Source organism: Eptesicus fuscus, chromosome 2 (assembly GCF_027574615.1).
Source record: "Eptesicus fuscus isolate TK198812 chromosome 2, DD_ASM_mEF_20220401, whole genome shotgun sequence".
Taxonomy (NCBI): Eukaryota; Metazoa; Chordata; class Mammalia; order Chiroptera; family Vespertilionidae; genus Eptesicus; species Eptesicus fuscus.
In genome coordinates, this window is record NC_072474.1 from 114,393,381 (window position 1) to 114,420,008 (window position 26,628).

Sequence of the window (26,628 nt, forward strand, 5' to 3'; positions counted from 1 at the left end):
TCGGGGATCGCAGCGCGGGGTGGGCGGCCAGGACGGAGGTGCCTCGGAATTCACAGGGGGGCGCGTGCTCCGCTGAGCCCAACCAGCGCCTGTCCACGGCGGTGAGCAAGAAGCAACTGCTCGGTTTTGTCAGTTGTGGGAAAATACACAGACCAGAACGTCTGCCTCCTAACCTGCCGACGTAAGAAACGTCCAAACCCACGGAGCATTCTTTGTGAGTTTATGTGAGCCAGACTGATGACATGTGCCGGGAGCATGATCTCAGATAAACTCTTTTTTTTTTTTAATTTCTTTATTGATTAAGGTGTCACATATTTGTCCTCATCCCCCCATTCCCATCTCCCACCCCTCCCCATGAACAGATAAACTCTTATAAGAAGCCCCTACAGGTCCAGGTGTTTCTTATACTGAACTGTACTTGGTGGCGTTGGCGGGAATGGTTCCCGGATGGCTGACCAGGGTATGTGCTCCCTGAGGGCAGTCCTGTGAAAGGTGAGCTAACCTGGAGGCACAGAACAGGGGCGGGGCTGTTGAGGGCAGGGACACGCCTCTCGCTGCAGGGACACGCCTCTCGCTGCAGGGACACGCCCCTCGCTGCAGGGACACGCCCCTCGCTGCAGGGACACGCCTCTCGCTGCAGGGACACGCCTCTCACAGCAAGGTGAGAGGCGTGCAGGGGGAGATCGCATCTGGCAGATGGAGGGGACTTCACGCTGCTCGGAAGAGCACACTGCTTACAACTCGGGAATTGCTCATTTCTGTAATTTTCCATTTAATATTGTGGGCCCTACTTGACTGCAAAGAGCTGAAACCCTGGGAAGTGAACTGCAGAGACGGAGGACTCCTGTGCCAAACTGCCGCCTTCCCTGGACAGCGACTGTGGACAAAGCGAGGGCGGCTCCAGGGCCACGCTGGAGGGCGACGCCTTCCTGATACAGAGCCTCGGACACGCAAGACACCCTGCCTGACCGTGGGCTACGAGGCCCATCGGACACAGGGCAACACATGCACAAAGCGCTCAACATCAGCCGCAACTAGAGAACGGCACGCACAAGGGGAGGCGGAGCCCCCCATCAAATCAGCAAGGGGCCCCCAGAAGCAGCCACGCCCAAGGGTGCGACACGCCGGGAGTGAGCGTGCCAGTGGGCGTACCTCTCAGGAAAGCGATTTGGCACAAAGTTTCCTGACCCTGAACAAGGTTAAAACCATGACCTCAGCCCTAGCTGGGTTGGCTCAGTGGACAGAGCGTCAGCCTGCGGATTGAAGGGACCTGGGTTCGATTCCGATCAAGGGCACATGCCCAGGTTGCAGGCTCCATCCCCAGTAGGAGGTGTGCAGGAGGCAGCTGGTCAATGATTCTCTCTCATCATTGATGTATCTCTCTCTCTACCTCTCCCTTCCTCTCTGAAATCAATACAAAAATCTATACTTAAAATATGGTAATATGCAAATTGGTCCGGGATACCATCACGTAATGACCGAACAACAGGAGGGAGGGGCAGGGAGCTACAAGTGGTGGAGAGCTACAGGAGGGCAGGGCAGCGAGCTACGTGCAGCAGAGAGCTACGGGCGGCAGTGGGCACAGCCGCCAGCTGAGGCAAGCAGCAGCGAGCTACTCACACACAAAAAACACCTTGACCTCTTCATTTCACTTCTGGAAATCGAGGGAAATAATTAGAAATCCAAGCTCATGTTCACATAGGAAGCTGTTCTCCATGACATGGCTTAGAGTGAAGCAAACAGAAAACCAGGTGCCCAATAAAAAGGGAACAGCTACGCAGACGAACCGGGACACGGTATATCTCGAGCCATTAAAGACGTTTTTAATGAAGAGCCACGATTACTCATCCAATGTGGAGTAAAAAGAGAAGGATTCCCAGGAACCTCGTCTACATAGACAGGGGATGGAGGATAACACTCGTCAACGTGAATGGCAAGTGGCAGTTGGGAGGAGGACAGAAGGAAAGAAGTTTTTGCCATCTCTTCATTTCCTGACGTTTTTGTACGTGGTAATGGTCCTTTCATAATGAGAACACATAGCATATCTATTTAAAAACTGAAAACAGCCCCACCGGTGTGGCTCAGTGGTTGAACGTTGACCCAGGAACTAAGAGGTCACAGTTCAAATCCCAGTCAGGGCACATGCCCAGTTTGTGGGCTCGATCCCCAGTGGGGGGCATGCAGGAGGCAGCTGGTCGATGATGCTGTTCCTCTCGCATTGATGTTTCTATCTCTCTCTCTCTCTCTCTCTCTCTCTCTCTAAAAATCAATAAAAACATTTTTTTTAAAAAGGTTGACTTAAAAAAACTGAAAACACCCCTAGCTCTCCCTGAAGAATCGTGTTCATTTCAGGCTGCCTCCTCAGGCAGCCCCCGGAACCGCCCCCTCCAGACTGACCCCTCGTGCCCTGGTGCATCCTGGTCTCTTGTTCTTGGCTTCTGCGTGTCTTCTGTTCGGTTCACCTCCATGCGATGGAATGCACACTGTAAGCATCTACCCTGTGCAGAGCCACCTGGCGGAGCCCAGAGGGAGCTGGAGTGGGATGCCGAGATGGGAAGACTCAATCCCCTCCCTCATCGAGCTCAGGGCTCGATGGGAGAGCCAGGCGGACAACCAGTGTCCTGTCATCCACGAACAATGGAAAAGGTGCCTCAAAAAAAGCCCACGTAACCTGCTCTGGATATTCAAGAGGTGAAGCAGTTCTGACTGGGGGAGCTGGAGAGGTGAGAGTTGAGCTGGGGAGCAGCCTAGAAAGGCATTCTGGTGGGAACAGCATGAGCCAAGGCCCAGCGGTTTAAGGTGATGGCATCCGGGACAACAGTGCCAGGTGAGTTTATGGTGGAGTAAGAAGAGCCGGCCAGGTCAGCGAGGACCTGTGTGCCAGGCGAATGGAACCGGGCGTTCTTCTATGAACAGGGGTCCCTCCAGGGCCTGAAGGGAGGACAGGCTCCTAAAGAGGGCCCTGTTTTTCCGCTGTTTGTCGCAGTACACAGCTCAAAGTTGGGCTCATGGCATGCAGATAAAGGGATTTTAACTCCATACAATCAGATCCACCACAGAGCCAGGGATTCCAGAACCGGGCCCCCCCACCCCCCAGGGCGTGAACTGACCTTTGTCCTGCACCAGCACCTCCAGCTCCTCCCGAACGCCATCGGACCAGCCTGTGATGTCCACGTGGAGGGAGTAGTCACAACAGGATTTGGTGTCAGCTGCTTCATGCCACTTCTCGAAGGCGGTCAGCAGGCTGGACCCAGGTTCTGGGACCACATGGTCAACTGGGACAGAAACATGTATCACATTCTAAGATGCTTAGGACCCAACTTGTTCCAATGGCGGCCATTCAGCATCATCACCACCACCACCACCACCACCACCACCACCATCATCATCACTATCATCACCACATCATCAACATTATCACATTTAATATCACCATCATTATCAGCATCATCATAACCATCGTCACCACCATCACCATCATCATCACTACCATCACCATCATATCACCATCATTATCAGCACCATCACCACCACCATAACCATCACCATCATGATCACCACCATCAATATCATTAGCATCATCATCATCATCACCACCATCATCATCACCATCATAATCAATATCACCATCATTATCAGCATCATCATCACCCGTGGGAAGCCACCCACTGCCGATACTGTCATGAGAGTGCACCAAGGAACGCGGAAGGCCGATGGACCTTGGGTGTAATTAGCAGGGCTGACGCTAAGCAGGTTGTCTGTTGAGATAGTGGTGGCTCAAGGCAATTCCCTAACCTGATAATCCTTTTACTGTTTACCAAACTTTACCTTTGATATGCCTGTATGCATTGCTAAAGAGCAAATGTGTATTCAGGTAAATAAATAGCGGACTAGGCCAGAAGTTGGTGTGTCTCTTCAAGAAAGGGGCTCTCTCTGGCCCCCAATGCCTTCTAAATTCATATTTCTTGTATAGCATTTTCATTTGTGTGTTGGCCCCTCCTTCAGATCCTGAATAAGGGTCACAGCATCTGACACCATGAACAGGGACTGGAGGAGAAGATTCGCCTGAGCAAAAAACAAAGTAAAAAAAGGAAAAGTGGAAATTCACTGGAAAGGTGGGAAGTTTGCCGTGCACAAAGCCCATGCCAGCTTTGGAGTCGCAACTGTAAATGGATGGAAACGTTTTTAATCAGCCAGGTTATAATGGGGAAGAATTTGAGTAAAAGGCAAAAACATCATTGTAAATTTTTAGCTTGCATGCTCAAGGATAAAGGAATTAAGGTGTCAAAAGGTACTCTCTTAAATCAGGCTCAAGGAAAATGAGTGCCCTTGTCATCTTTAACTATGTGGGCTCTTGTTCAAACTGCATTATGCCCACTTTGTATTGAGGATCAAAAGTCTGTAACACCTAAGGCCCCGGATCCTCCGCCTCTAGTGTGGGAAGGCTAATCAACTAGAGAAAATGGAGCTAACAGTCCTTTTGCAAAAGGACTCTTTAATGCTGTGTCTGAAAATTACCATATGATGCCTTGGGACTGGCAGATTTTAGCTGAAACAACTTCAGATGCCAGTCAGTGCTATGGAGAGCAAAATATGATAAGATCTGTAAACAACAGGCTAAGATCTGGGCTGCATCTGGCTGTAAGTCCCAGACAATGTAAAACATCTGAAAGATCCATGAAAAGAACTCTGATTTATTACGTTTTGTCTATGTGTTATGTGCGCTTGTCTGTTGATTGTTGTTTTATCTGTCTTTTTAGTTTGGTTTAATGATTAAGCATGCCTTTAATTTATCTTAATAGAAAAAAAAACAGTAGGTGGCCAGGCCATTACTGAATTTCCCCAAAGCAAACAGGATGTGGGGGCAGGGAGAGAGAATATGGGCGGTACATGTGGCTGACAGAACAAGTTCTAGAAAGATTCCACTAGACAAAGAGAGGTAAAGTAAAGGTAACTAAAAAAGGCCCCAGCCCATTAATTACTAGGTCTCTTGGTGATCCTGTAAAATGGATGCCCACGCTCAGCAGTGTTATTAAAGTCTCATTTTCACCATGTTTTTGTTTCCCAGTCCCTCATTTGAAATTTGAATAAATAAGCCATTTATCACAGTTTGGAGATTTCTATGGGACTTGTATGCCCATGAAGAGAAAAAGGCTAGTTTAAGAGGAAGGTGCCCCACCTGATATTGGGTGGCCTCTTGGCCTGAGCCCCATCTCTTCACGGTTGCTATAGCATAGGCCCCAGACTGTTTTTCTTTAGGAGATGGCAAAAATGACACAAGGAAAATATACAGGCTGTGTTTGGGAAACAAGATTAATGTTTCCATGATAAAAGGCAGTTCTTGGATAATAATGAAACGCATTCCAAGGTTGCCTCCCAGATCTCACAGGCACTCTTGTTTTTATAAAGAAAAACAAAATAAAATAACATTAAAGCCACTGAAAGCCAGTAAGTTATCTCTGTTACAGAATTTGCCAAGGAAAATGCCTTGGGTAATAATAATTAGCTTTAAAATCTCAAAGTTGTTAAGGTAAAATATATATAACTAAAATAAAGATAAATCTTTTTCAGTGGTCATTATATATGTCTAAACATAGTTTTCCAAAGTCTTTGGTAACTTAAGGCTTTGGAGTTTGCTGAATTAAATAATAAAAATTATTAAATATCTAGGTATTTTGAAATAACAGAATACTGAAATATTAATCTGAGTTTGCCTCATATGAAAATTCTAAAGGATAGATTTAAATCTATTAATTGAATATGTCTTATATTTTATTTAAAATATATCCTTAAAATATGAATATATTACTAATCTGAGAAATGCTAAGTATTTAACTTACCACCTAAAATTTGAGGCTTCTAAGAGTTAAAAGTTCAAATTAAGTTGGGAGAAATTATGGTTGTGATAATAGAATGCATGAATTATAGAAATTCATTTTTGAGGAAAATCATTCTTGCGTTTTCTCTGAAAAATTAGTAGTTCAAAATATATTATAGTCTTTATGTGTACTACATGTGGTAAAATTTCAACCAAGGATATAGTATTTTATTGGCCTGATTAAAAAAGAGGATTAATTCCATGGTCTGAACCAAATTTTTAAAACCAGTTTAAATTTAATTGATGTCTTTTAGAATAATTACAAAAAGTATGTAATATAATCTTTGGGTTATATATATTTAATAGTCTTTCCAAGTTAAATTTCAAGACTTTAACCAAGAGATAGCTTTGGGACATTTCAAGGGCCCTGGAATGATTCAAGGATTTATTCTCACTTCTTAAAAGAAATATTTTTGAACTAAATAGGTTGTCTAATATACTTGAAATCACGTGGGAAGCTTTGTCAAATAAAAAGTAATAACTGTGTTCTATTTATTATATATACTAGAGGCCCACTGCACGAAGAGATTCGTGCAATAGGCCTTCCTTGCCTTGGCTTCCAGCACCTGTTTTCCTCCAGCACCCGGGACCCAGGCCTTCGCTCCGGCCAGAGTCTGCCACCTTTGTCTTCGCTGCAGACTCCGGAGTCTGCAGTCTTGGTCTTCGTTGCGGCCAGAGTGCCGCTCCTATAGATCCCTTCACCCCCCGCCCTCCCTCTCATAGCAGATGTCCTGCCCCGCTCGGCCACTCCGCACCTGGAGCAGCTGGGCGGCCGCCATCTTTGTCCTTCTAATTTGCATATTCCCTCCTGATGGGCTGGTGGGCGTAGCGGAGTGATGGTTAATTTGCATGTTTCTCTTTTATTAGTAGGTATTTTAAATGTTATAGAGGTTTCAGCCTCTAAGCTTGGAAGAAAACCAGAATATTCAGCAACTGAATTTTAAAACTGGAGCATACATAATGCCTCAGACCCGCACCCAGCCTGCTCTTCAAATTGGCTTGGGGGTGGGGTAGCATCTATACTTCATGGGTCAAATGTATAAGTTTGCTTACTTTGCTTTTTCAATAAAGGTGCATACTTTAATTATTTAATAAGTTAGCTTTTCACAATATAATCAAGGTCTCATATAAACTAATTTATTTGTGAAGCCAATATTTTATGAGCAACTGGTTCTAGTAAAGTCCAAAGTAAAATTTGCATACATATGCAAATAAGCACTAGCCAAAAAGAATGTTTAGAAATAAATTTAAGCTTAAAAAGGAGAAAATTTAAAAATCTCCTCCACTACTATTTACAGAGTAAACTAAAAGTTATTGTTCAAGCATTAAATCTCACCATTAATGAAACACCATAAGTAAAAAGAAAGTTACTTTTACACGAGATGTATGCATTGCAGATTTAGTTGCCATGTCTCTCTCCTACCTATTTTTCTAAAAGGCAACCAAGTTGGTTGTTCTGTTTAAAAGAAAGTGAAAGTCTTTAATGTAGCAATTTATGGCAAGCCCACAGGAAAAGCAGACTTTGGCAATGCTTACCCAATTAGGAAAGAAAATCCCTAAATGGGGCTTAAAAATTGCTCCAAAAAAGGTACAGAAAGAAACGCCCTTCAAATATCTAGAAACTGTAATTAAAAATCATTGTATTAGGCCTTAAAAAGGTCGAAATATGAAAGGATTGCCTTAAGACCCTAACTTTTAGAAATTATTAATGGACATTAATTAAAACCTTATCTAGAAATCTCTATGGGAACCCTAACTGGTTTGGCTCAGTGGATAGAGCGTCGGCCTGTGGACTGAAAGGTCCCAGGTTTGATTCCGGTCAAGGGCATGTACCTTGGTTGCGGGCACATCCCCAGTATGGGGTGTGCAGGAGGCAGCTGATCGATGTTTCTCTCTCATCGATGTTTCTAACTCTCTAGCCCTCTCCCTTCCTCTCTGTAAAAATCAATAAAATATAAAAAATATATATATATATTTAAAAAAGAATATTTAAAAATCTCTATGGGAAAAATGACAAATTTATTCAATATACTTAGGGAATCCTAAGGAAGCTCTTATTAAGTGTATGCAAAGACCTACAGATTCATTTTCTAATTTTGTGGCTCGCCTCACTCGAGCAGTGAGATAGCAAATACAGCATGTAACAGCAATTTGCAACCATCTAAATTCTAAAAAATTTAAATGCCAAGCGGTTTGAGGCCATCTAGTAAACCCTATCTTCCCTAAACCCAGGACACTTAAGAGCAAATAATTTGCATTTTGCCTCCCTAAACAGAGGGTAAACAAAGCTTATGTCAATACTAGAGGCCCAGCGCACGAAATCATGCACGTGTAGGGTCCCTAGGCCTCGCCTGCGATCAGAGCCATGTCCACCACTCCACAACGCTGCTCGCCGCCAACCCGGGATGCTCCGCGACGCTGCCGCCTCCGTGGAACGCTCTGCGACGCTGCCGCCGCCCCACAACCCTCCGCAACGCTGCTCGCCACTGCCCCACAACGCCTCGTGATGCTGCTCACCGCCACCCCAGGATGCTCCATGACACGGCCGCCACCCCACGACCCTCTGCGACCCTGCCGCTGTCCCACAAGTCCAGTCCCCAGTCCCGCTCCGCGGCCACCCAGCCCGGTTCCCATGGTTCGCTGTTGGCCATCCAGCGATGGCAGCCTGCGGGCTGCGGGGAGGGACCAAGAGGTGGTCGACGCACCTCACAGTGACTGGTCGAGTGGTCGTTCTGGTCGTGACGCCTGGCCTTTTATCATTATAGATACTCAAAAAGACTGATAGCAGAAATCCAACTAGTTTCATTTACTGTCCACACCCAAGGACAAATAAAGTTAGAAAATAAACCTTATTTCAGACTAATTTAAATTGGCAAATGGAAATAAGTGAATATTTAGAGGAATGCCGTTTGTCACCTACTAAAAAACAAATTACTACAGTTTTTATATTAGATCCCTATTATTATACCAAAAAATACTAGACAGGAACCTATTCCTAGAGCATTAACTGTTTTTACAAATGGTTCGTCTACAGTAAAGCTGCTTATCATACAGTAAATTCAGACCAAGTCATCCAAACTAGTCACACTTCTATACAAAGGATTGAATTAGAAGCTATCAAGGCTCCACTACAGAATTTCCAAGAGCCTCTTAATATTATTTCTGATTCTGCCTATGCTGCTGGCCTGGTAAACAGAATTGAGACTGCTTGATTAAAATAGCTCAGTGACCAAAGTCTACTTATACTATTTAAACAGGTACAGCAAAGACAATATCCTTTTTATATTATCAGGGCTCATACCGCCCTGCCTGGTCCTTTTAAAAAGGAAATGCATACAATTACAATAGACACGTTACGGGAATACCATACAATTCCCAAGAACAGGCAATTATAGAACGCCAACATCAGCGGCTAAAATCCCAACTTGAAAAACAAAAAGGGGTAATAGTGATGCTGGCGAAATCTCCTGTAGGTAGACTACACCAAGCCTTAATTACTTTAAATTTTTTCACTTGTAACGCTGATGGCAAGACACCTATGGACTTACACTGGTGTTGTAATAAACCAAAAGAAAAAAGGCTTGATCAAATGGAAAAATCTAAGTCTGGTTTATGGAAAGGTTCCAACCCTTTATTAACCTTTGGTCGAGGATATGCCTATGTATTTCCAGAAAACTCCTCCAAGCCCATGTGGATTCCTGCAAGGAACATGAAACTTCAACATGGATCCGAGAGAGGAACTGACCAGACTAATGAGGACCCTGCACCTGGAGCCTCAACCTATACCTGTGGCTACAAACAATCAACTACTCCAGCCACAGACAGCAGTAGCCCCAAGCAACACGCTGAAGATAAGGAATGGGAGGAGAATGAGACAAAGGAGAAACAGTCCAGAGATGACCTGGGGGATGGTGAAGAAGCCTTGCCATGCTAGCAGTCATCAGTTGTGCGACGGTGCAGGTTGCCCTGGACAAAGCCAGAGAAGGTTGGACCTGCATTGTCATTGCCCACCGTTTGTCCACCATCCAGAACTCGAATATCATTGCTGTCATGAGGACAGTGATTGAGAAGGGGGCCCATAAAGAACTGATGGCCCAGAAAGGAGCCTACTACAAACTAGTTCCTTAGATGCCTGGCAGCAATTTATAAAGGACATGAAAGAACTCAATCCTTTCAATTGGTTCTCCCTACATCTGCCTCTTAGCATAACCACTACTGTCTCTCTCATTCTTGTTCTTATGTTTATTTCTAGTCTGCAGATGCAGAATGAAGAATCTTGAAAGGACTCAAGCCCTACAGATGGCATACACTTTTCAAGATTTATTAAGAAAACAAAAAGGGGGAGATGCAGGTAGCCACCGCTTGCCAATACTGTCACGGGAGTGCACCAAGGAACGCGGAAGGCTGATGGACCTTGGACATTAGCAAGGCTGACGCCAAGCACCTCGTCTGTTGAGATAGTGGTGGATCAAGGCAATTCCCTAACCTGATAATCCTTTTACTGTTTACCAAACTTTACCTTTGATATGCCTATATGCATTGCTAAAGGGAAAATGTGTGTTCAAGTAAATAAATAACAGACCAGGCCAGAAGTCGGTGTCTCTCTTCAAGAAAGAGGCTCCCCCTGGCCCCCAATGCCTTCTAAGTTCATATTTCTTGTATAGCATTTTCATTTGTGCATCGGCCCCTCCTTCAGATCCTGAACCCCGCCACGAAGGTCATGGCATCCACCACTACAACCATCATCATTTGCCATCACCACCATCACCACCATCACATCATTAACATCACCATAATTATCATCATCATCACCCTCACCATCATCACCACCACCATTTCTATCATCATCATCATCATCACCCTCACCATCATCACCACCACCAACACTATCATCATCATCATCACCATCATCACCATCACTACCATCATTACCACTACTTCCATCATTAAGATCAACATCCTCATCTTCACAATTCTTTTCATCAACACTCCCACCATCATCATTGTCAATATTGCCATCGTTGTCACCATATTATAATCATCAGCAGTGATACTTCGGTGAGTCTTCATTATCACCATTGTCCTCACCATTGTTACTGTTGTCATCCTCACAACTATTTATTGAATGCTTATTTATGTGTCAAATACTGCCACAGAGGCTTTACATAAATTATCTAATTAAATCCTCACAACCATCCTGTAACATTTTTCAGATGAAGAAAAGGAGGCTCAAAGAGGGTAAGGAACTTGTCTGAGGTCACACAACTAGTAAACGAAGGCAGGGATTAGATTCCCACAGAGTCCTGTGAGCTCCGAGTCTGAACGCTTTCCCACTACTCCACACTGTGTCTGGAGGGAACTATTTGTTATGCAGCATTGTGGCAGCGGTACTGACTAATACAACCGCTTCCCAGCTGTGTAATCTTGAGAAGGTTACTTCACCTCTCTGAGCTTCTACTCCCACACGTGACATACTAATACACATGTCACTGGTTCTAAAACTTCAGCCATCAGCAAACCATGTTTAGGAATATTTTGCCTTATCTCCCTATAATCCATATCACTTTTTACTTAAAGCTTTTCTTAAATCAATTCATAGTTTCTAACAGTCTAAATTCTGACTTCGGTCTCAACCTAAGCAGTAATATCCATGAGGTGCAAGTTATTTTATTTCCATATGCACTAAAATACTTTCACATTTTCAATGTCTATATTGCCTCTAAAATCACTTTGTGCAGCACCAGTGGCACGTAATATACGGATATATATTATGTGTAAGGCAGGGGTGTAGTGACAATTACGTTAAAGGGTACTCTGAGCCAAGTGCAGGTGCACAATGAGCACTGTGTTGCTGCTGATGCTGGTGATGGAGAGAAGTCACAGCCTATGTCCCTGAGGCGGGGTGTAACTCACTGATCATCGTGGTCCCGCCCGCCAGTGCTGCCCTGGTCCCTTGGAAGAAGTCATCGGCGGCCGTCATCCCCTGGGACGGCTTCTGCAGGTACGTGTTGACATCGATGCCCCCGGGAATCACCATCCGCCCGTTGGCCTCAATGGTCTTCACTCCACCAGGAACGATTAAGTTCTCTCCTATTTGTCTGGAGACAGACAACAGAGAAGACGTTGGTTCTTTGGAAAAGGAAATGGTAGTCAGCCACCTGTGCAGCTTCAGTCCATCAGGGAGGCACTTCCGAGCCAGGCCCCATTGAGGGCACTGGGCGGACAGAGACAACTCAGGCAGGTCCCTGCCCTCGAGGGGCTCAGGTCTAATGAGGAGGCGGGGCGTGTCGGCAGATGGTCATGACCCAGGGCAGCAGAGGGTGGGTCACCTCAATAGCCTGGTTATCTGGGAAGGCTTCCAGGGGGAGGTGGCGGCAGAGTGGAGACCAGCATCTCCATCAAGTGGTAAAGTCACTCCAGAGCCCTTCACACACCTCTAGCAACGGACTCGGGGGGCGGAGGGGAGTGTTTGCAGCGAGACAGAGCGAAAAGCCCCCTCGGCCCTACAAGCTTCCAGACGGTGTGATGGGCTGAACTGTGAGCCCCCACCTTCCTGTGTTGACGCCCTAACACCGGACCTCAGAATGTGACCATCTGGAGACGGGCCCTTTAAAGAGGTCGCCAGGGTACCATGAGGCCGTCAGGGTGGGCCCTGACCCAGCAGGACTGATGTCCTTATAAGAAGAGGAAGCTACGCGGAGCCCATGTGCCCAGGAGAAAGGCCACATGAGGACACGCGAGGAGACGGCTGTCACAAGCCACGGGGAGAGGTCTCCCTAGAAACCAACCCCGCACACGTCCCGGACTTCCAGCCTCCAGCGCGTGAGAAACCCGTGTCTGTGACCTGAGCCTCCCTATCGGTCTGGGGTATTCTGTCACGGAGGCCCGAGCAGACTCACACCTGATGTCACCGGAGGGTGGAGAGGGGACCGATGGGGAGAAAGTGGAGAAGGACGTCAGCCCGATGCACGTCTTTGCTTTAAGTGCCAGGCTCTGTCCGAAGCCAGACACTCCTCTCTCTCCTGGCCCCTCACCCACCTCTGGAGATCCTGAGCAGGTGCAAGAAAGCGGCGAGCTCCGTCGAGTGTGTGAGGCTGGAGTTCATGCAGCCCCTAACTGGGTCAGTGACGCGGGGCAGAGACTTCTCCCTGCCCGCCTCGCCCAGGAGGTAGAGCAGGGACCGTGTGTTTCCCAGTGGGGCACTCAGTGAATGCTAGGACCTCCTCCACCCGCAGTTTAAACCTCCCCAAACCTCTCCAGCCCCGATAGTCACAGGAACATGGCACAGTCACAGCACAGAGCCCAGCCTCCCATTCCCTCCGGGACTGGCTTCTTAACAGGTCTGTTTAGCCCGGCCGGTGTGGCTCAGTGGTTGAGCGTCAACCTATGAACCAGGAGGTCACAGTTTGATTCCTGGTCAGGGCACATGCCTGGGTGTGGGCTTGATTCCCAGTGGGGGGCGTGCAGGAAGCAGCTGATCAATGATTCTCTCTCATCACTGATGTTTCTCTCTCTCTTCCTCTCCCTTCCTCTCTAAAATCAATATATATACACTAGTAGCCCACCGGGAGCTGGTGGCAACTGCAGCGTGCCGCTGGGAGCCGCGCTGCTTCCGCGGGAGGCGGGCCCGCCGTCTCCTCTCAGGGCCTGTGCTCGGCCACGGAGGCTGTGGGCCATCCCCCGACCCCCCAGAGGCCCTCCGCGGCCGGGCATCGCCGTGACGACGAAGCAAGCATCCCACCCCAGCTGCTCCGCGCCCACTGCCCAGAGGCCCTCCGTCACCATGGTGACGAAGCAAGCATTCCGCCAGGCTGCTCATGCTGCCCGCTCTCAGTGGCAGCCCCCCCAGGACTGGGGGACTCGGGGGAACTAGGCGCTGCCATCTTTGTGACAGTGACGGTTAATTTGCATATTACCCTTTTACTAGATAGGATGTGTGTGTGTGTATACACACATGCATATATATATATATGTATGTATATATATATATATGTGTGTGTGTGTGTGTGTGTGTGTGTATATATATATATATATATATATATATATATATATATATATTTTTTATATTTTTTTTAAAGGTCTGTTTGGTCCACGCACTTTATAAGTCCATCCTCCAGGTAGACATCGGCATAGAAAGACTGGTCATCGTTGATGATCCGTCCACCTTTGATGAGGAGCCGGTCACTCTGAAAAGCCAAGCAAAGTATTCAGTGTCATTGGGGAAAAGCCAGGAGTTTTTGTTTGTTTTTAACTTTTAATATAAAATTATTCAAATATTTTCAAAAGTAACAAGTGGCGTAAAAAAGCAAGGCCCGACAAGATGGAGTCTCGAGCTCTGGGGAAAGTTCACTCTCCCACTTGCTCTGGGTCTCTGCTCAGTGTCACTCACCTGAGAGCCCTCCCCTCGGCTCCCTCTTAGGAACACTATACACCACGTCCCGCCAGCCGACCCCACACCCCTCACCCATTTATGTTTACACAGCACTTACTGCAGGGCGTCTGACATACTATACATTTACATGTTTGCCTGACACGTGACTCCCCACTGGCATCACAGCTGTGATGTGTTAGCTACCCCACCGGCTGAGTTCAGTGCAAATCACAGAGGGCCAAACACACGCGCATGGATGTGGATGGTGGCGCCACCTAGAGCTGTGCCCTGCAGTTGTCCTTACGAGACTGTCAGCTCCACGGGGGCAGAGATTTCATCCATTTTATTCACAGCTGCATCCCCTACACCTTGGACACAGCCTGGCCAGATGGATGGATGGAAGGATGGATGGATGAAAGGATGGATGGATGAAAGGATGGGTGGATGGATGGATGGATGGATGGATGGATGGATGGATGGGAGGAAGGATAGGTAGATGGATGGATGAATGGATGGACGACTGGGTGGGTGGATGAATGAGTAAATGTATGAATGGATGGATGATTGGATGAGTAAATGGATGATGGATGACTGGGTGAGTGGATGGGTGGATGGATGAATGAGTAAATGGATGGATGACTGGGTGGGTGGATGAGTGAATGGATGGGTGGATGACTGGGTGAATGAGTGAGAAAATGGATGGATGAATAGATGAATAGATGGATATCTTGAAGGATGACTGAGTGAAGATGGAGAGAAAAAGCATCGCAGTCACGGGACAAAGAACTAAGCCATGATCCAAGGAGGAGATGTGTGAACCGGCACGTCCTGTCCCCCAGCAGGAGGGTCTCTGGAGGAAGGGGCTCCAAGCTCAATCCCGGCCGGGCCCAGCACCTGCCTCTTATCCCTCAGGGAGAGGACAGCCAAGACGTGTGCGCCCCCAGGGAGGACGCCCTCTGGAGGGCACTCCAGGACCAAAGGAAAGAGGAGGCACGGGCTGTGCACATGCAGATGCAGAGACAAGCCAGTGAGCAGGCTCCCGGCACCAGAAAGCAGGGAAGTGACTGTGAGTCACGGGCAGCTGGCGCGTGGTGTCTGGGACACGGCCTCCCGCAGGCAGCCGCCTGCCTTCACGTCTGAGAGAGAGCTTCCCAGGCTCCGCCTGCAACGTGGCATCAGATGTGCTGTGAGCCGAACACCAGCCCCACCTGCTCTGCTCTGCCTGGAACCAACGGTGGAGCTCGGGCTCACATCCACCCCCCCCCCCCCCCCAACTTCCAGCAGGTACTGTGGCAGCTGCTGCAAGTGGGCCAAGCTCCTGCTGTTCTCAGGGGCCAGCGTTTTTCTTAAAAAATAAGCCCATGATACGGCAAGAGCTTACGTGACTTTCTCGTTATCTGCCTTAAGATTACTAGCGCCTCTGCCTTTTAACTGGCATTTTCCAAGCCAAGGGGATCCCCAGTGTCGTGAGCTTGGGAAACCCTGGGTTAAACAGAACCAAGGCTGTCTGTGACAAACTCCCAGACCCTTTACTCCGCGGGTGTGGCGTGCATATTCACGCGGGGAGCTGAGCTCACGGCATTCCCAAACGCAGATCCTTTCGTGTTGCGGGAGCTCTGACCAGGAGACTTCCGCAGGGGGCGTCCCAGGGATGTGCTCCAGAGACTGCAGGTCCTGCCTGCGCGGACCCTCATGGCGCGGCCGCCCGACCGAGGGGGGAGCGGGCTCAGAGGGGTGACTCCCAGGTTCACACGCAAACAGGGGCGCAGACTGCCTTTCCTAACTTCCTCTCCCGCGTTTGCTCCATCCGACACACTCTGTCACATCTTAAAACATTTCCAAATCCGTAACACCCCATAACCAGATCCCATCCAGGAAAAACCCAGGTCTGCGACCCCGGGGCCAGCTCCCTAGGGCTCTGTTCTTCACTCGGCAAACTCACAGCAAGAGCCCATTGGATGGGACACGACATTTTAAGAATTTCATACAAGTCACACATTTAAAAGAAAAATAATAATACCCTGCCTCTCCCAGATTACCACGAGGAACAAACAAGATACATGAGCGAGGACAAGCTCTGTATAAAAATCGCTGTTTAAATACTTGGAAGGAAATAAAACAGCTAATTAGAAATCCAACGAAAATCTAGCTGTCAGGGTGGGTGTGCCGGAGACTGCCAGTTCCGGATTACGACCCGCTTGGCTCGTGTCCCGAATCAGTGTGCGTGAGAAGGAAATGTCCAGAGTCAGACAGGTGTGGGGTCCCATCCTTACCCTCTTCCCATCCAGGTGACGTAGCCCCGGCTGGCCTCAGTTTCCTCATCTATAAAATGGGGGTACATGTCCCTGTCTCAGAGGGCTGCTGTTTCCTCATCTATAAAATGGGGGTACATGTCCCTGTCTCAGAGTCCTCAGAGGGAGGACTCCTGGGGACAGTTCCACAATGATGGGTGCGCCGTGCCGCACAGGCCTGGCACGTGTAAACCGTGGGGACAGTTCCACAATGATGGGTGCGCCGTGCCGCACAGGCCTGGCACATGTAAACCGTGGGGACAGTTCCACAATGATGGGTGCGCCGTGCCGCACAGGCCTGGCACATGTAAACCGTGGGGACAGTTCCACGCCGTTGACTCTTCGCCATTCTCTGTAGCAGGAGCTACGCTCCATAAGCAGCTGCTTAAGGAAGGAGGGTGCAGCGAACAGAAACAGTTCTCAGGCCCGTGGGGGCACTGAGTCATGACCTTTGCACCCAGGGTGGGAAGGGCTGGCAGAGACTGGCAAGGAGGCCTCCACGCCAGCCCTCCCAGGGGAAGAAAGCTTGTTTTGAGCTTGAACAAGTAGGACTTGGCCCCACAAAAAGGCGCAAAGAGACTGCAGAGAAGGAGAGAGGCGCGGAGGTCGCGAGGCACCTGGTGGGCTCGGGGATCTGTCAGTGGTTTCCTCTGGCTGCAGTGTGACCTCCGCGGGGACCTGGAGAGGAACGCAGGTGCCAGCTCACCGGGACCCTACGGGACTCTAACATCCTGGTGGGGGGAGCCTGGGCTGGCGGCGAAGTAACAGCAGGGCTGGCATCAGGGAGGAGCTCAGACACACAGAGGGCCCCGAACTAAGACATCCATCGTGCGAACACTGGGCAGAAGGGGACGAAGGGAAGCTCACCACCTTCACACCTGCTCAGAGCTGCCATTGCCCAGCTAGAACAAGTGCCAATCAAGTTCGCAAAAGGTTCAAGGGCCTTACAAGGGCTCGTGACTTGACCTAGAAATCCAGTGCCAGAAACTCGTCCTCTGGAAAACGTCCCGGAGAAGCGCAAGGAACTGCACTGAAATGTGATCCCGAATTAATTCCCATCCCATCACCACACCACCAATGGGCATCGTTCAGATACCAAACACTCCCCAGGGACTTCTGAGAACAAACAGAGGCCTGAGCAATAAAACGTTAGGTGAAAAAATAACATTTCTGTGGTGGTAATTCTGGGGTGGGTAGATCTTTCTGGCAGTAACTGACTCCCCCCAGCAGAGAGTTTGGGGTGCCTCCCCATCGTCCCCGCTGCCCCTTGCACATCCCTCTCCCATTACAGTCATCACACGTCATGGTCGCTGTGCACATGACCCTTCCTCGGGGTGGACGCCTTCAAGGCCAGGAGGGCCTGTGCCATTCATCGCCGTGTCCTCAGGGACCCGCCAGGGGCTGCGAGGACAGGGTATTTAGCAAATGTTTGCTGAGCAGGAGGAGAGGGGGTTGACAGGCAGGAGGCAAAGGAAAAGGGAGGGAAAAGCAAGAGAATATTTGAAAAGAGAGAGTGAGGAGGAGAGTGACATAAAAAATTATAAAGAGCCCGGCCAGCTTGGCTCAGTGGTTGAGCATTGACCAATAAACCAGGAGGTCACGGTTCAATTCCTGGTCAGGGCACATGCCCGGGTTGCAGGCTTGATCCCCAGTAGGGGGCACGCAGGAGGCAGCCGATCCATGATTCTCTCTCATCATTGGTGTTTCTATCTCTCTCTCCCTCTCTTTTCCTCCCTGAAATCAAATAAATATATATTAAAAAGTTTAAAATAAAAAAGCTCCAGGTATTGCCCGGCTGGTGTGGTTTAGTGGTTGAGTGTCGGCCCATGAACCAGGAGGTCAAGGTTTGAATCCCAGTCAGGACACATGCCCGGGTTGCAGGCTCGATCTCTGCATCTGCAGTAGGGGGTGTACAGGAGGCAGCCGATCCATGATTCTCTCTCATCATTGTTGTTTCTATCTCTCTCTCCCTCTCCCTTCTTCTCTCTGAAATCAATAAAAATACATTTTTTAAAATGTCAGGCATCCCTTCCCATACAACAGCAAAACAAACAGCAGCCTCAGCTTGGGGGGAGGTCGGGATCACAGTGCATTTCTTGCCTCACAGTCCATCCCTGAGCAAAGCATGAAACCTCCGAGTTCTGTTCCCCCACTGCATGGTGGGAAGAAAATCCATCATCTCCACCAGAGTCAGAGGAATCAAACATCCGCTGTGGTCTGAAGATCCCCAGGAGAAACGAGAGGTGCTTTTCTCATCAAACCCACACGTACCCCATAATCACGGGCTTAGCAACCTTGGCTGTCTGGTCAACAGCAGAGAACCAAAGCTGTTATTACAGAGACAACAGGGACAGAGAGAGGCTGTGTCATCCAGGAGGGGGCGTGTGAGCTGGGTTCTGAGATGTGAGGAGTTCATGAAGCTGCAAAAAGGAGGAGAAGGGGTACATTGCAGCCAGTAAGTAGTATATGCCCAGACAGACAGCGTGCTGTGAGTTCCAGGCAGAAGAATGGAAGGAGGGTGTGTGCTGTCCATGGTCCTGAAATGCCCCTGGGGACCAGGACAGTGAGGTCTCTCCAAACCCTGGGATGCTGAAGTTCCCTCTCCCGCCTCCCCCACCCAGCCCGTAGTTCCTCACTGCCTTTCTTTCTCAGCTCCCTGGCATACCTGTCATCTTCACATTCCCTCCGAAACAAAGCAACCATGGCTTAGAGTCGGTTCCAAGAACTTTGGACTCTTAGTACCAACCCTTCAGTACTTTACTTCTTCCCCAGGAAGTTGGGGGAGGACATGATCCCCTCTCCTACAATGCTTCACTAACACAGAGTTGGAATCTGCAGCTAATAAATGGGCAAATGTCAAAAAAATAAAAAAGGAGCCCTAACCGGTTTGGCTCAGTGGATAGAGCATCGGCCTGTGGACTCAAGGGTCCCAGGTTCGATTCCGGTCAAGGGCATGTACCTTGGTTGTGGGCACATCCCCAGTAGGGGGTGTGCAGGAGGCAGCTGATTGATGTTTCTCTCTCATCGAAGTTTCTAGCTCTCTATTCCTCTCCCTTCATCTCTGTAAAAAATCAATAAAAAATATATTTTAAAAATAAATAAAAATAAAAAAGGATTGCAGCCCAGCTATGAACCAGCAGGTCACAGTTCGATTCCCTGTCAGGGCATGTGCCCAGGTTGCAGGCTCAATCCCCAGTGTGGGGCGTGCAGGAGGCAGCCGATCAATGAATCTCTCTCATCATTGATGTTTCTATTTCTCTCTCCCTCTCCCTTCTTCTCTGAAATCTATATCTATATCTATCTATCTATCTATATATCTATATATATATATATACTTTTTAAAAAAGGGATCTCAGAGGTTTGGTCTTCACACTGGGAAGGAGCTCCCGCCGGGGCTGCTGGGACACACGGGTTCCAGCGGGGCTGCCTGGTTCGTCCCTGGGAAGGGGCTCGGAATAACCAAAAGACCCGTCGTTTCTGGGAAGATGAAGAACACGTTCTCTCCGAAGGGCAAGCAGGGAAACGAGTCTCAAAAAGTCCAGGGAAGCCCCGTTCTTGCAGACGTGTGCTTGTCCGCGCGTTAAATGCTGATGGACCTGCTTTCTCTTAAGACAAAGGAAACGTCAAGGTCAGTTTTGAAAGTCATGAAACCTTCACATCCTAAAGCCATTGATGGTGAGCTCATGTCTGCAACTCAAAAATCCAACTGGCCCAAACCCCACTCGTACACGTACAACTCACATCACCGTAGCCTCGGGGAGCCTCAAGTCCTTCGGGATGGGCCGCTGGAAGTCCCAGGCCAGTGCTCTTGTCAGTTCTCATGTTCCAGCTCTAGATGGTGGCCAGGAATTCACAAACAGCCCGATGATGCCGCGCGGACCCTCTGTGGTAGATTGGGTTCCGGTTTCACAATCCCACCTGCCTCCACCCACATGACTTGCTTTGACCAATAGAATGAGAGTGGCCGTGACCGCACCCTCTGAGCTCAGGCTTCAGGAGGCTGGCGGGTTCCAGCTCAGGCTCCGAGAGCCCACCCTCCGCCGGAAAACCGCACGACCCAAGAAATGGCGTCTCCTTAGGTCTGCGTCCCAGGATGAGAAGAAAGGCGGAGCAGACCTGACCCAGACAGAAGCCCGAAGACAAGTCTGGCTGCGCCCCGCTGTGCCTCGGCCCCGCCCAGGCCTTCCGCTGTAAGTAAATCGTCGGTGCCGTGAGCCAGGGCCGCGGGGTTGCCTGCTGCTGGGCATCGCTCCATCGAAGAGAACTGGCACCCCATCGGGGTTCCGTGCCCAGAGCCACAGCCAGAGACCGCTATCTGGCCCAGAGACCTCATAATCCCAGGACTCGGTCACGACCTTCGGTGGCCAGAGCCCCTGCCTCCCAGCTCCGGCGCCATCCCCACCCAGCCTCCTCTGACTGCAGCACACGCCTAGGACTCACAGAAAGCCAGCCCATTGCCTTTGACTTTGCCTCGGGGGACGGCCTGTCAGCCGGAGGCCCTTTGTCACACTGCCCAGGAAGGCAGCCGTGTCGGTGACAGGCCTGACGCCTGACGCCTGATGCGGAATCTAATTAACACACATTGTACTCCACTTGCACGGGCGGGGGACACCGGTAGCATGGCATTTTCCTCCTCCGCCAATCAGAACCACAGGCAGTCCCCATGGGCTGCAGGCCCGTTTCCATGACAACTGCAGTTACAACACAGAGCTCTCAAGCCCCAGGATACCTGGCAGGTATTCAGGAAATCCTCCCTGCGGGACTGAGCACCTGGTTTTAAAATAACACCCCTCTGCGGTGCCCCCAGGAGTGGGCAGGGCCTTCAGGCTGCCCACAGGAGGCGGAGGCCGGCTGTGCCGGCCTCTTAAGTCTACACCCACTTTTGCGTGTCCTGTCTGCGTCTCACCGCACACAAAGCCCTCTGAACAGAAACCCACCGCCTTTAAGAAACTCACGTTCCTGAGCGCAGGCTCAGCGTCAGCTCTGCACCCCGTGGGCTTCCAGTTTCAGTTCCTAAAGAAGTGGGTCTGATTGCCACAAACGAGGAAACTGAGAAGTGAAGCCAGTTGCTCCAGGTCACACAGCCAGGAGCAGTGGAGACACTGGGTAACCTAGAGCCACCTGCTGCCTACAAAGGGACAGCCCAGCGCCCCCTGGTGGTTAGCCCCGTGCTCTCCTCCCTGTACCTGATGAGCAAGTGGGAGCCTCAGTTCCTTCCTCTGCAAAATGGGCACAGGTGAGAACAGACAGTGGACAGGTGAGAACAGACAGTGGACAGGCGAGAACAGACAGTGGACAGGTGAGAACAGACAGCAGACAGGTGAGAACAGACAGCAGACAGGTGAGAACAGACAGTGGACAGGTGAGAACAGACAGCGGGCAGGAGAGAACAGTGGACAGGTGAGAACAGACAGCGGACAGGTGAGAACAGACAGTGGACAGGCGAGAACAGACAGCGGACAGGCGAGAACAGACAGTGGACAGGTGAGAACAGACAGCGGACAGGCGAGAACAGACAGTGGACAGGCGAGAACAGACAGCGGACAGGCGAGAACAGACAGCGGACAGGCGAGAACAGACAGTGGACAGGTGAGAACAGACAGTGGACAGGCGAGAACAGACAGTGGACAGGCGAGAACAGACAGAGGACAGGTGAGAACAGACAGTACGCGTCTACTCAGCTCCTATCCAGCCCGTCACAGGCGCGTGCACCTCCTCTTCCCTCCTGGTAGCGTTGCTGCAATTATGGCCAAAAGCGAGCAGGCAGAGGAAAGGCTCTGAACGTTGCAAAGGGCTCTCCAGAGGGAAGAAATCAAATGTGAGACCCAACCAGCTAACAAACATGGACAACACCCCTGCGAGCCGGGTGCGTTCACCGTCATTACCTCGGCTGGTTAAGGACATGGGCCTCCCCTGGCCCCCCAGGTGCTAATCACCCTGAGGCTCAGGCAGGTCGCCTCTCTGTGGTCAGTTTCTGGTGTAAAGCAGAGGGCACAGCACTTAGAACGGGGCCTGATTTTTTAACGTCCTTGCAACCTGGGGGGGATGGATCGCATTCAGATGCTCATGTTCATCCTCAACTTCTCCCTCACCGTCACCCCCAGACCCCTCCCCAGGACAGCCCGTGACCCTGCGGACACACACATACGCGTCAGCCCTCTTCTGGAAACCCGTCCCCAGCTGTCCTCTCCTGGCTCCCCCAGGCCGGGCTGCTCCCCTCTCCTGGCCTTGTGCGACCATATTGGTCTACTCACACGGCACTGTCACAGCCTGGGCCTCCCTGAGGCCTTCCTGCCGCCTGGAGGTGCTGCCACCCCTCCTTCTCCCCCCGCCCTCCCCACCCATCTCCTGGTGGGCACACGCTCTGACGCCAGGAACCTGCTGCCTCCCCCTGGAGTCCCCACAGCACGAGGCTCACGGCCTGGTTAGTGCTGTTTCCTGACCTCATGATGCTTTGTCTGCCAGCTCGTTTTGATAAGTATCTTCTCCCTGACCCTTTCCCCCGGGACTGACTGCACCTCAGCCCACACAGCCTCTCCGCAGGGAGCCCGTGGCTAGGCACCGAGCTCTGTGAGCCTCAGGCTCCCCCTCTGCCCGTGGGAGTAATCACAGCACCGCCCTCACGGCCCGTGAAGCTACTCTGCAGGAGCTCTCCGCACACTGAACACTGGCCGCCGAGAGCCAGTGCGGAGGCCACACGCCTGCACTGGATGTTCCCACCGCTTTTACCGGCTCCTCAAGCGAGTCTGTGATGCTGGGATGTTTAGAGTCCATTTGAAAGGTGACCAGTAAGTTTTATTTTGGATCCATTCTGTTCTGCAGGCTCAGAGACCAAGGACAGCAGAAAGAAAGAAAAAATGGAACAAAAAATCCAGATGTTGTACCTGGAAACTGTGCCGGGTGAGGACCAGAGAATCGGGGCCATTTGGGGACCGAGGGGGCCCCAGGCCTCTGTGATCCAACAGCTTCCAGGAATATCCGTGTGGAAGAGGAAGGAACCATGAGATTCCAAGGCCAACCAGGGGGCAAAAGGCAGACCCTCGCGCTGCGTACAGAAGAGCTGTCCAACGGCAGAGCTTCCTAGAGTAAAGCAGATGCTGGGGAAGTCTCCCCGTCACTGGGGGCATGCAAAGGGGGTTTGGAATTCCTACACTGGAGGGGAGACTGCCGTGGAGTAGCGCAGTGGGCACTCTCAGCCTCCTTAAGCGCACAAGCACACACACACAAAAAAATACGTACATTGAAAGGTTCCTTTCAACTTTGAGGTGGTATAAATCAAATATTGGCTGAGACTGGGCGGAAGGCCTGAGGGTCTACAAAGACGGTGTGACAAAAACCACAGGCAGCATCATCGGGGGTCAGGTGCAACATCGCCCCCAAGCAGCCACCTCTTCGCTCAGCGCATTTCTGCTTCGGACCCACCGAGCCTTCCCATGACACTGACTCCAAGGCCTGACACCAAGCAGTTCCTCAGCGGAGGTCCTGGCGGGAGGCGCCCCACAATGACCCGCCTGTCTCTGGGAGGTTCTCATTGTAAAAGCCGGCCTTTCACTGTGACGTGCAGCGGAGCCTCTTAGTAAATCAGACCCACCCTCTCCCCGCTGCCCACGCACCACGAGGAGGCTTTGCGTTCTCTCCGAACGCCCTTCGTGCCACCCTCGTCTCCTTCTGGGTGGCAGCCTCCTACATGGTAACTCCGAGAAGAGGACATTGGTTAGGGAACGTCAAATGCAGGAGCGGCTGGCACCTCGCTCAGCGAAGAAGCACCGCTTGCCATCCCCTCTTCATTCATCCCCTCCCTCCGTACGGAGTCCCAGCTCTGAGTCACCGTGTGCAGAGTGCTCCTGGGGACACGCCAGGGAGGATCAGACGCTGCCCCATCCTCCAAGCGCGTGAACCCACGTGAATGGAGTGGGAGTGCTCACAGTTCCAGCTCCGGGAGGAAGGAGTCCCTGCAGGGGATGGGCCCGGCTTACACACAGGCAAAGGGCCGCGAGGGCGAGCCTGGTCAGGGAGAGTGGCCGGCGCCTGGGCTCAGGCCTAGGGAAGGGGCGGGAACTGCCCCTTCGTGTGTCCAGGGCCATCACCTCCCCGCTTTTGGCGGCTTATTTTGCAGACCAGCCACCCCACGAAGCATCCTAGACCCCATGCCCCTTCCCAGGCCACCAACACCAGTTCAGGGCTGTCGGCTCGCAGAGCGGTTGTGATCTGGCCACTGCCTCTCTCCAGGGCAGTGACTCTCCACCTTCCTCTGTTCGGGTCATACTTACAAATACAGTCCCCTTTGTCATGGTTTCGCTTTCCGAGTGTCAGCTACCTGTGGCCAACTGCGGTCCAAAAGCATTGAACGGAAAATTTTAGACATAAACAATGCATATAGCCCTGGCTGGTTTGGCTCAGTGGATAAGAGCATCAGCCTGCAGACTAAAGGGTCCCAGGTTCGATTCCAGTCAAGGGCACATGCCTGGGTTTCGGGCTCGATCCCCAGTAGGGGGTGTGCAGAAGGCAACCGATTAATGGTTCTCTCTCATCATTGGTATTTCTCTCTCTCTCCCTCTCCTTTCCTCTCTGAATTCAATAAAAATAAAAATAAAAAAACAACAACAATGCATATGTTTTCAATTGTGCGCCCTTCCGAGGAGCGTGCCGAAACCCCGCTCCATCCCACCTGGAATTGTCCAGCGTTTCCGCCCACACCGTATGCATGGCCCACCTGTCAGTTCCTTAGGAGCTGCCTCTGTTATCAGATCGCAGCGCTTGTGTCCAAGTCACCCTCATTTCACTTAACAATGCCCCAAAGTGCAAGAGTGGGGGTGCTGGCAAACAGGACATGCCAGAGAGAAGCGGTGAGTGTGTGCATCTATGCCGGAAGCTAATTCCAGCAGGTCATTAATGCAAGAAGTTCATCAAAAGGTTGGTAGACCCTGAGCCTTCAGCAAGGGCTGGAAAATACATATTATTGCCTGTTGGAAATGGCTGAGGGCATTTCCCCAAACCTGAAAAGGATGCATAAATGATTGCTTGCTGCCAGACAGCTGAGGACATTTCAATCTACATGTTATTGCCTCCTGCTGGCCAAACACCTGAACAGCCGTAGGCAGTTCCCCCAATCTGACAATGGATTCTGTATATACTAAACCTTGCCTTTGATATCTATATCTACTTTGCTTTAGGACAATTTGTGTTAATAAAAAGCAAGGGGTCCAGAGAGACAGGAGAACTTGGTTCCTACAGCCAAGCTCCTCTGGCTCCCCAAAATGCCTTCCAAAATTATATTTCGTCTCTGGACTCTAATAATTTACATGCAGCCCTTCTCCAGATTCCTGAACCCTTCTAGATGCTGGATAAGACCCCCGGCACATCTACAGAAAAAACAGTCCAAGTAGAGCTCAGTACTATCTGTGCTTTCTGACACCCCCTGGGGGTCCCGGAACGTATCTCCTGGAGATGGGGGGGAGGGGTGGGTAACCGTGATGTAAAAATTTGCAGCATCATTAACCACCACCACCAAATAAGTCAGCCATCATTACCAACCAGCCCTACCACATGGGCCTGTGTCTGTCTCAAGGGGCCTTTAATAAAAGCCCCTTAACTGCACTTGCTTGCTCTTCAGCACCAGGCGCTGTCCGCTGCCCTCACCGCTTTTCAGGTGCTCAAGGGGCCAAGTCTCTGAGGTTCCCCGCCCTGGGCAAGGACGATCTTTTACTCCCACAAAAGTGAGACTCCGTTCAACACCGTTCTGCTTGTGCGTGCTCAGGGCTCCAGCTAAGAGATGTGACGAGAACACTCTACACCTGGCTGTAGCCAATGTCAATTTTAAATGCCGATCGCAATGTAGCAGCACCCTGTAGAGGACTGTGTCAGTACACAGCACGTGGCGGGGCCCCTGGGGCTGGGATTCCTGCATTCTCCTCGCTTCTGTACACGGCTCCCTAATCTCCATCTCTGGCCCCTTACCTCTCACCCCCATTCCACCCGATTTCACTCTGCGTAACAAACCCTACGGCATCTCAAATCCTTTGTGTAAAAGGGCAGGGAAAGAAACGGAATATTTATAGACAGGCTGAATGCCACTCTCAGGAGCAGCA

The 26,628-nt window shown here is 50.4% G+C and overlaps 1 protein-coding gene across 1 annotated transcript in view; it reads right to left on the bottom strand.

Annotated features, from left to right (window-relative positions):
- The window catches only part of CRMP1 (collapsin response mediator protein 1), a 46,625-nt gene that overhangs the window by 12,082 nt on the left and 7,915 nt on the right, over nt 1–26,628 (bottom strand). Inside the window, exons 2-4 of the mRNA XM_054708199.1 lie at nt 13,976–14,064; nt 11,792–11,976; nt 3,111–3,275 (exon numbers count right to left, since the gene is read on the bottom strand). Of these exons, the coding sequence (XP_054564174.1) occupies nt 3,111–3,275; nt 11,792–11,976; nt 13,976–14,064 (439 nt within the window). The remainder of the gene's footprint in view (nt 1–3,110; nt 3,276–11,791; nt 11,977–13,975; nt 14,065–26,628) is intronic.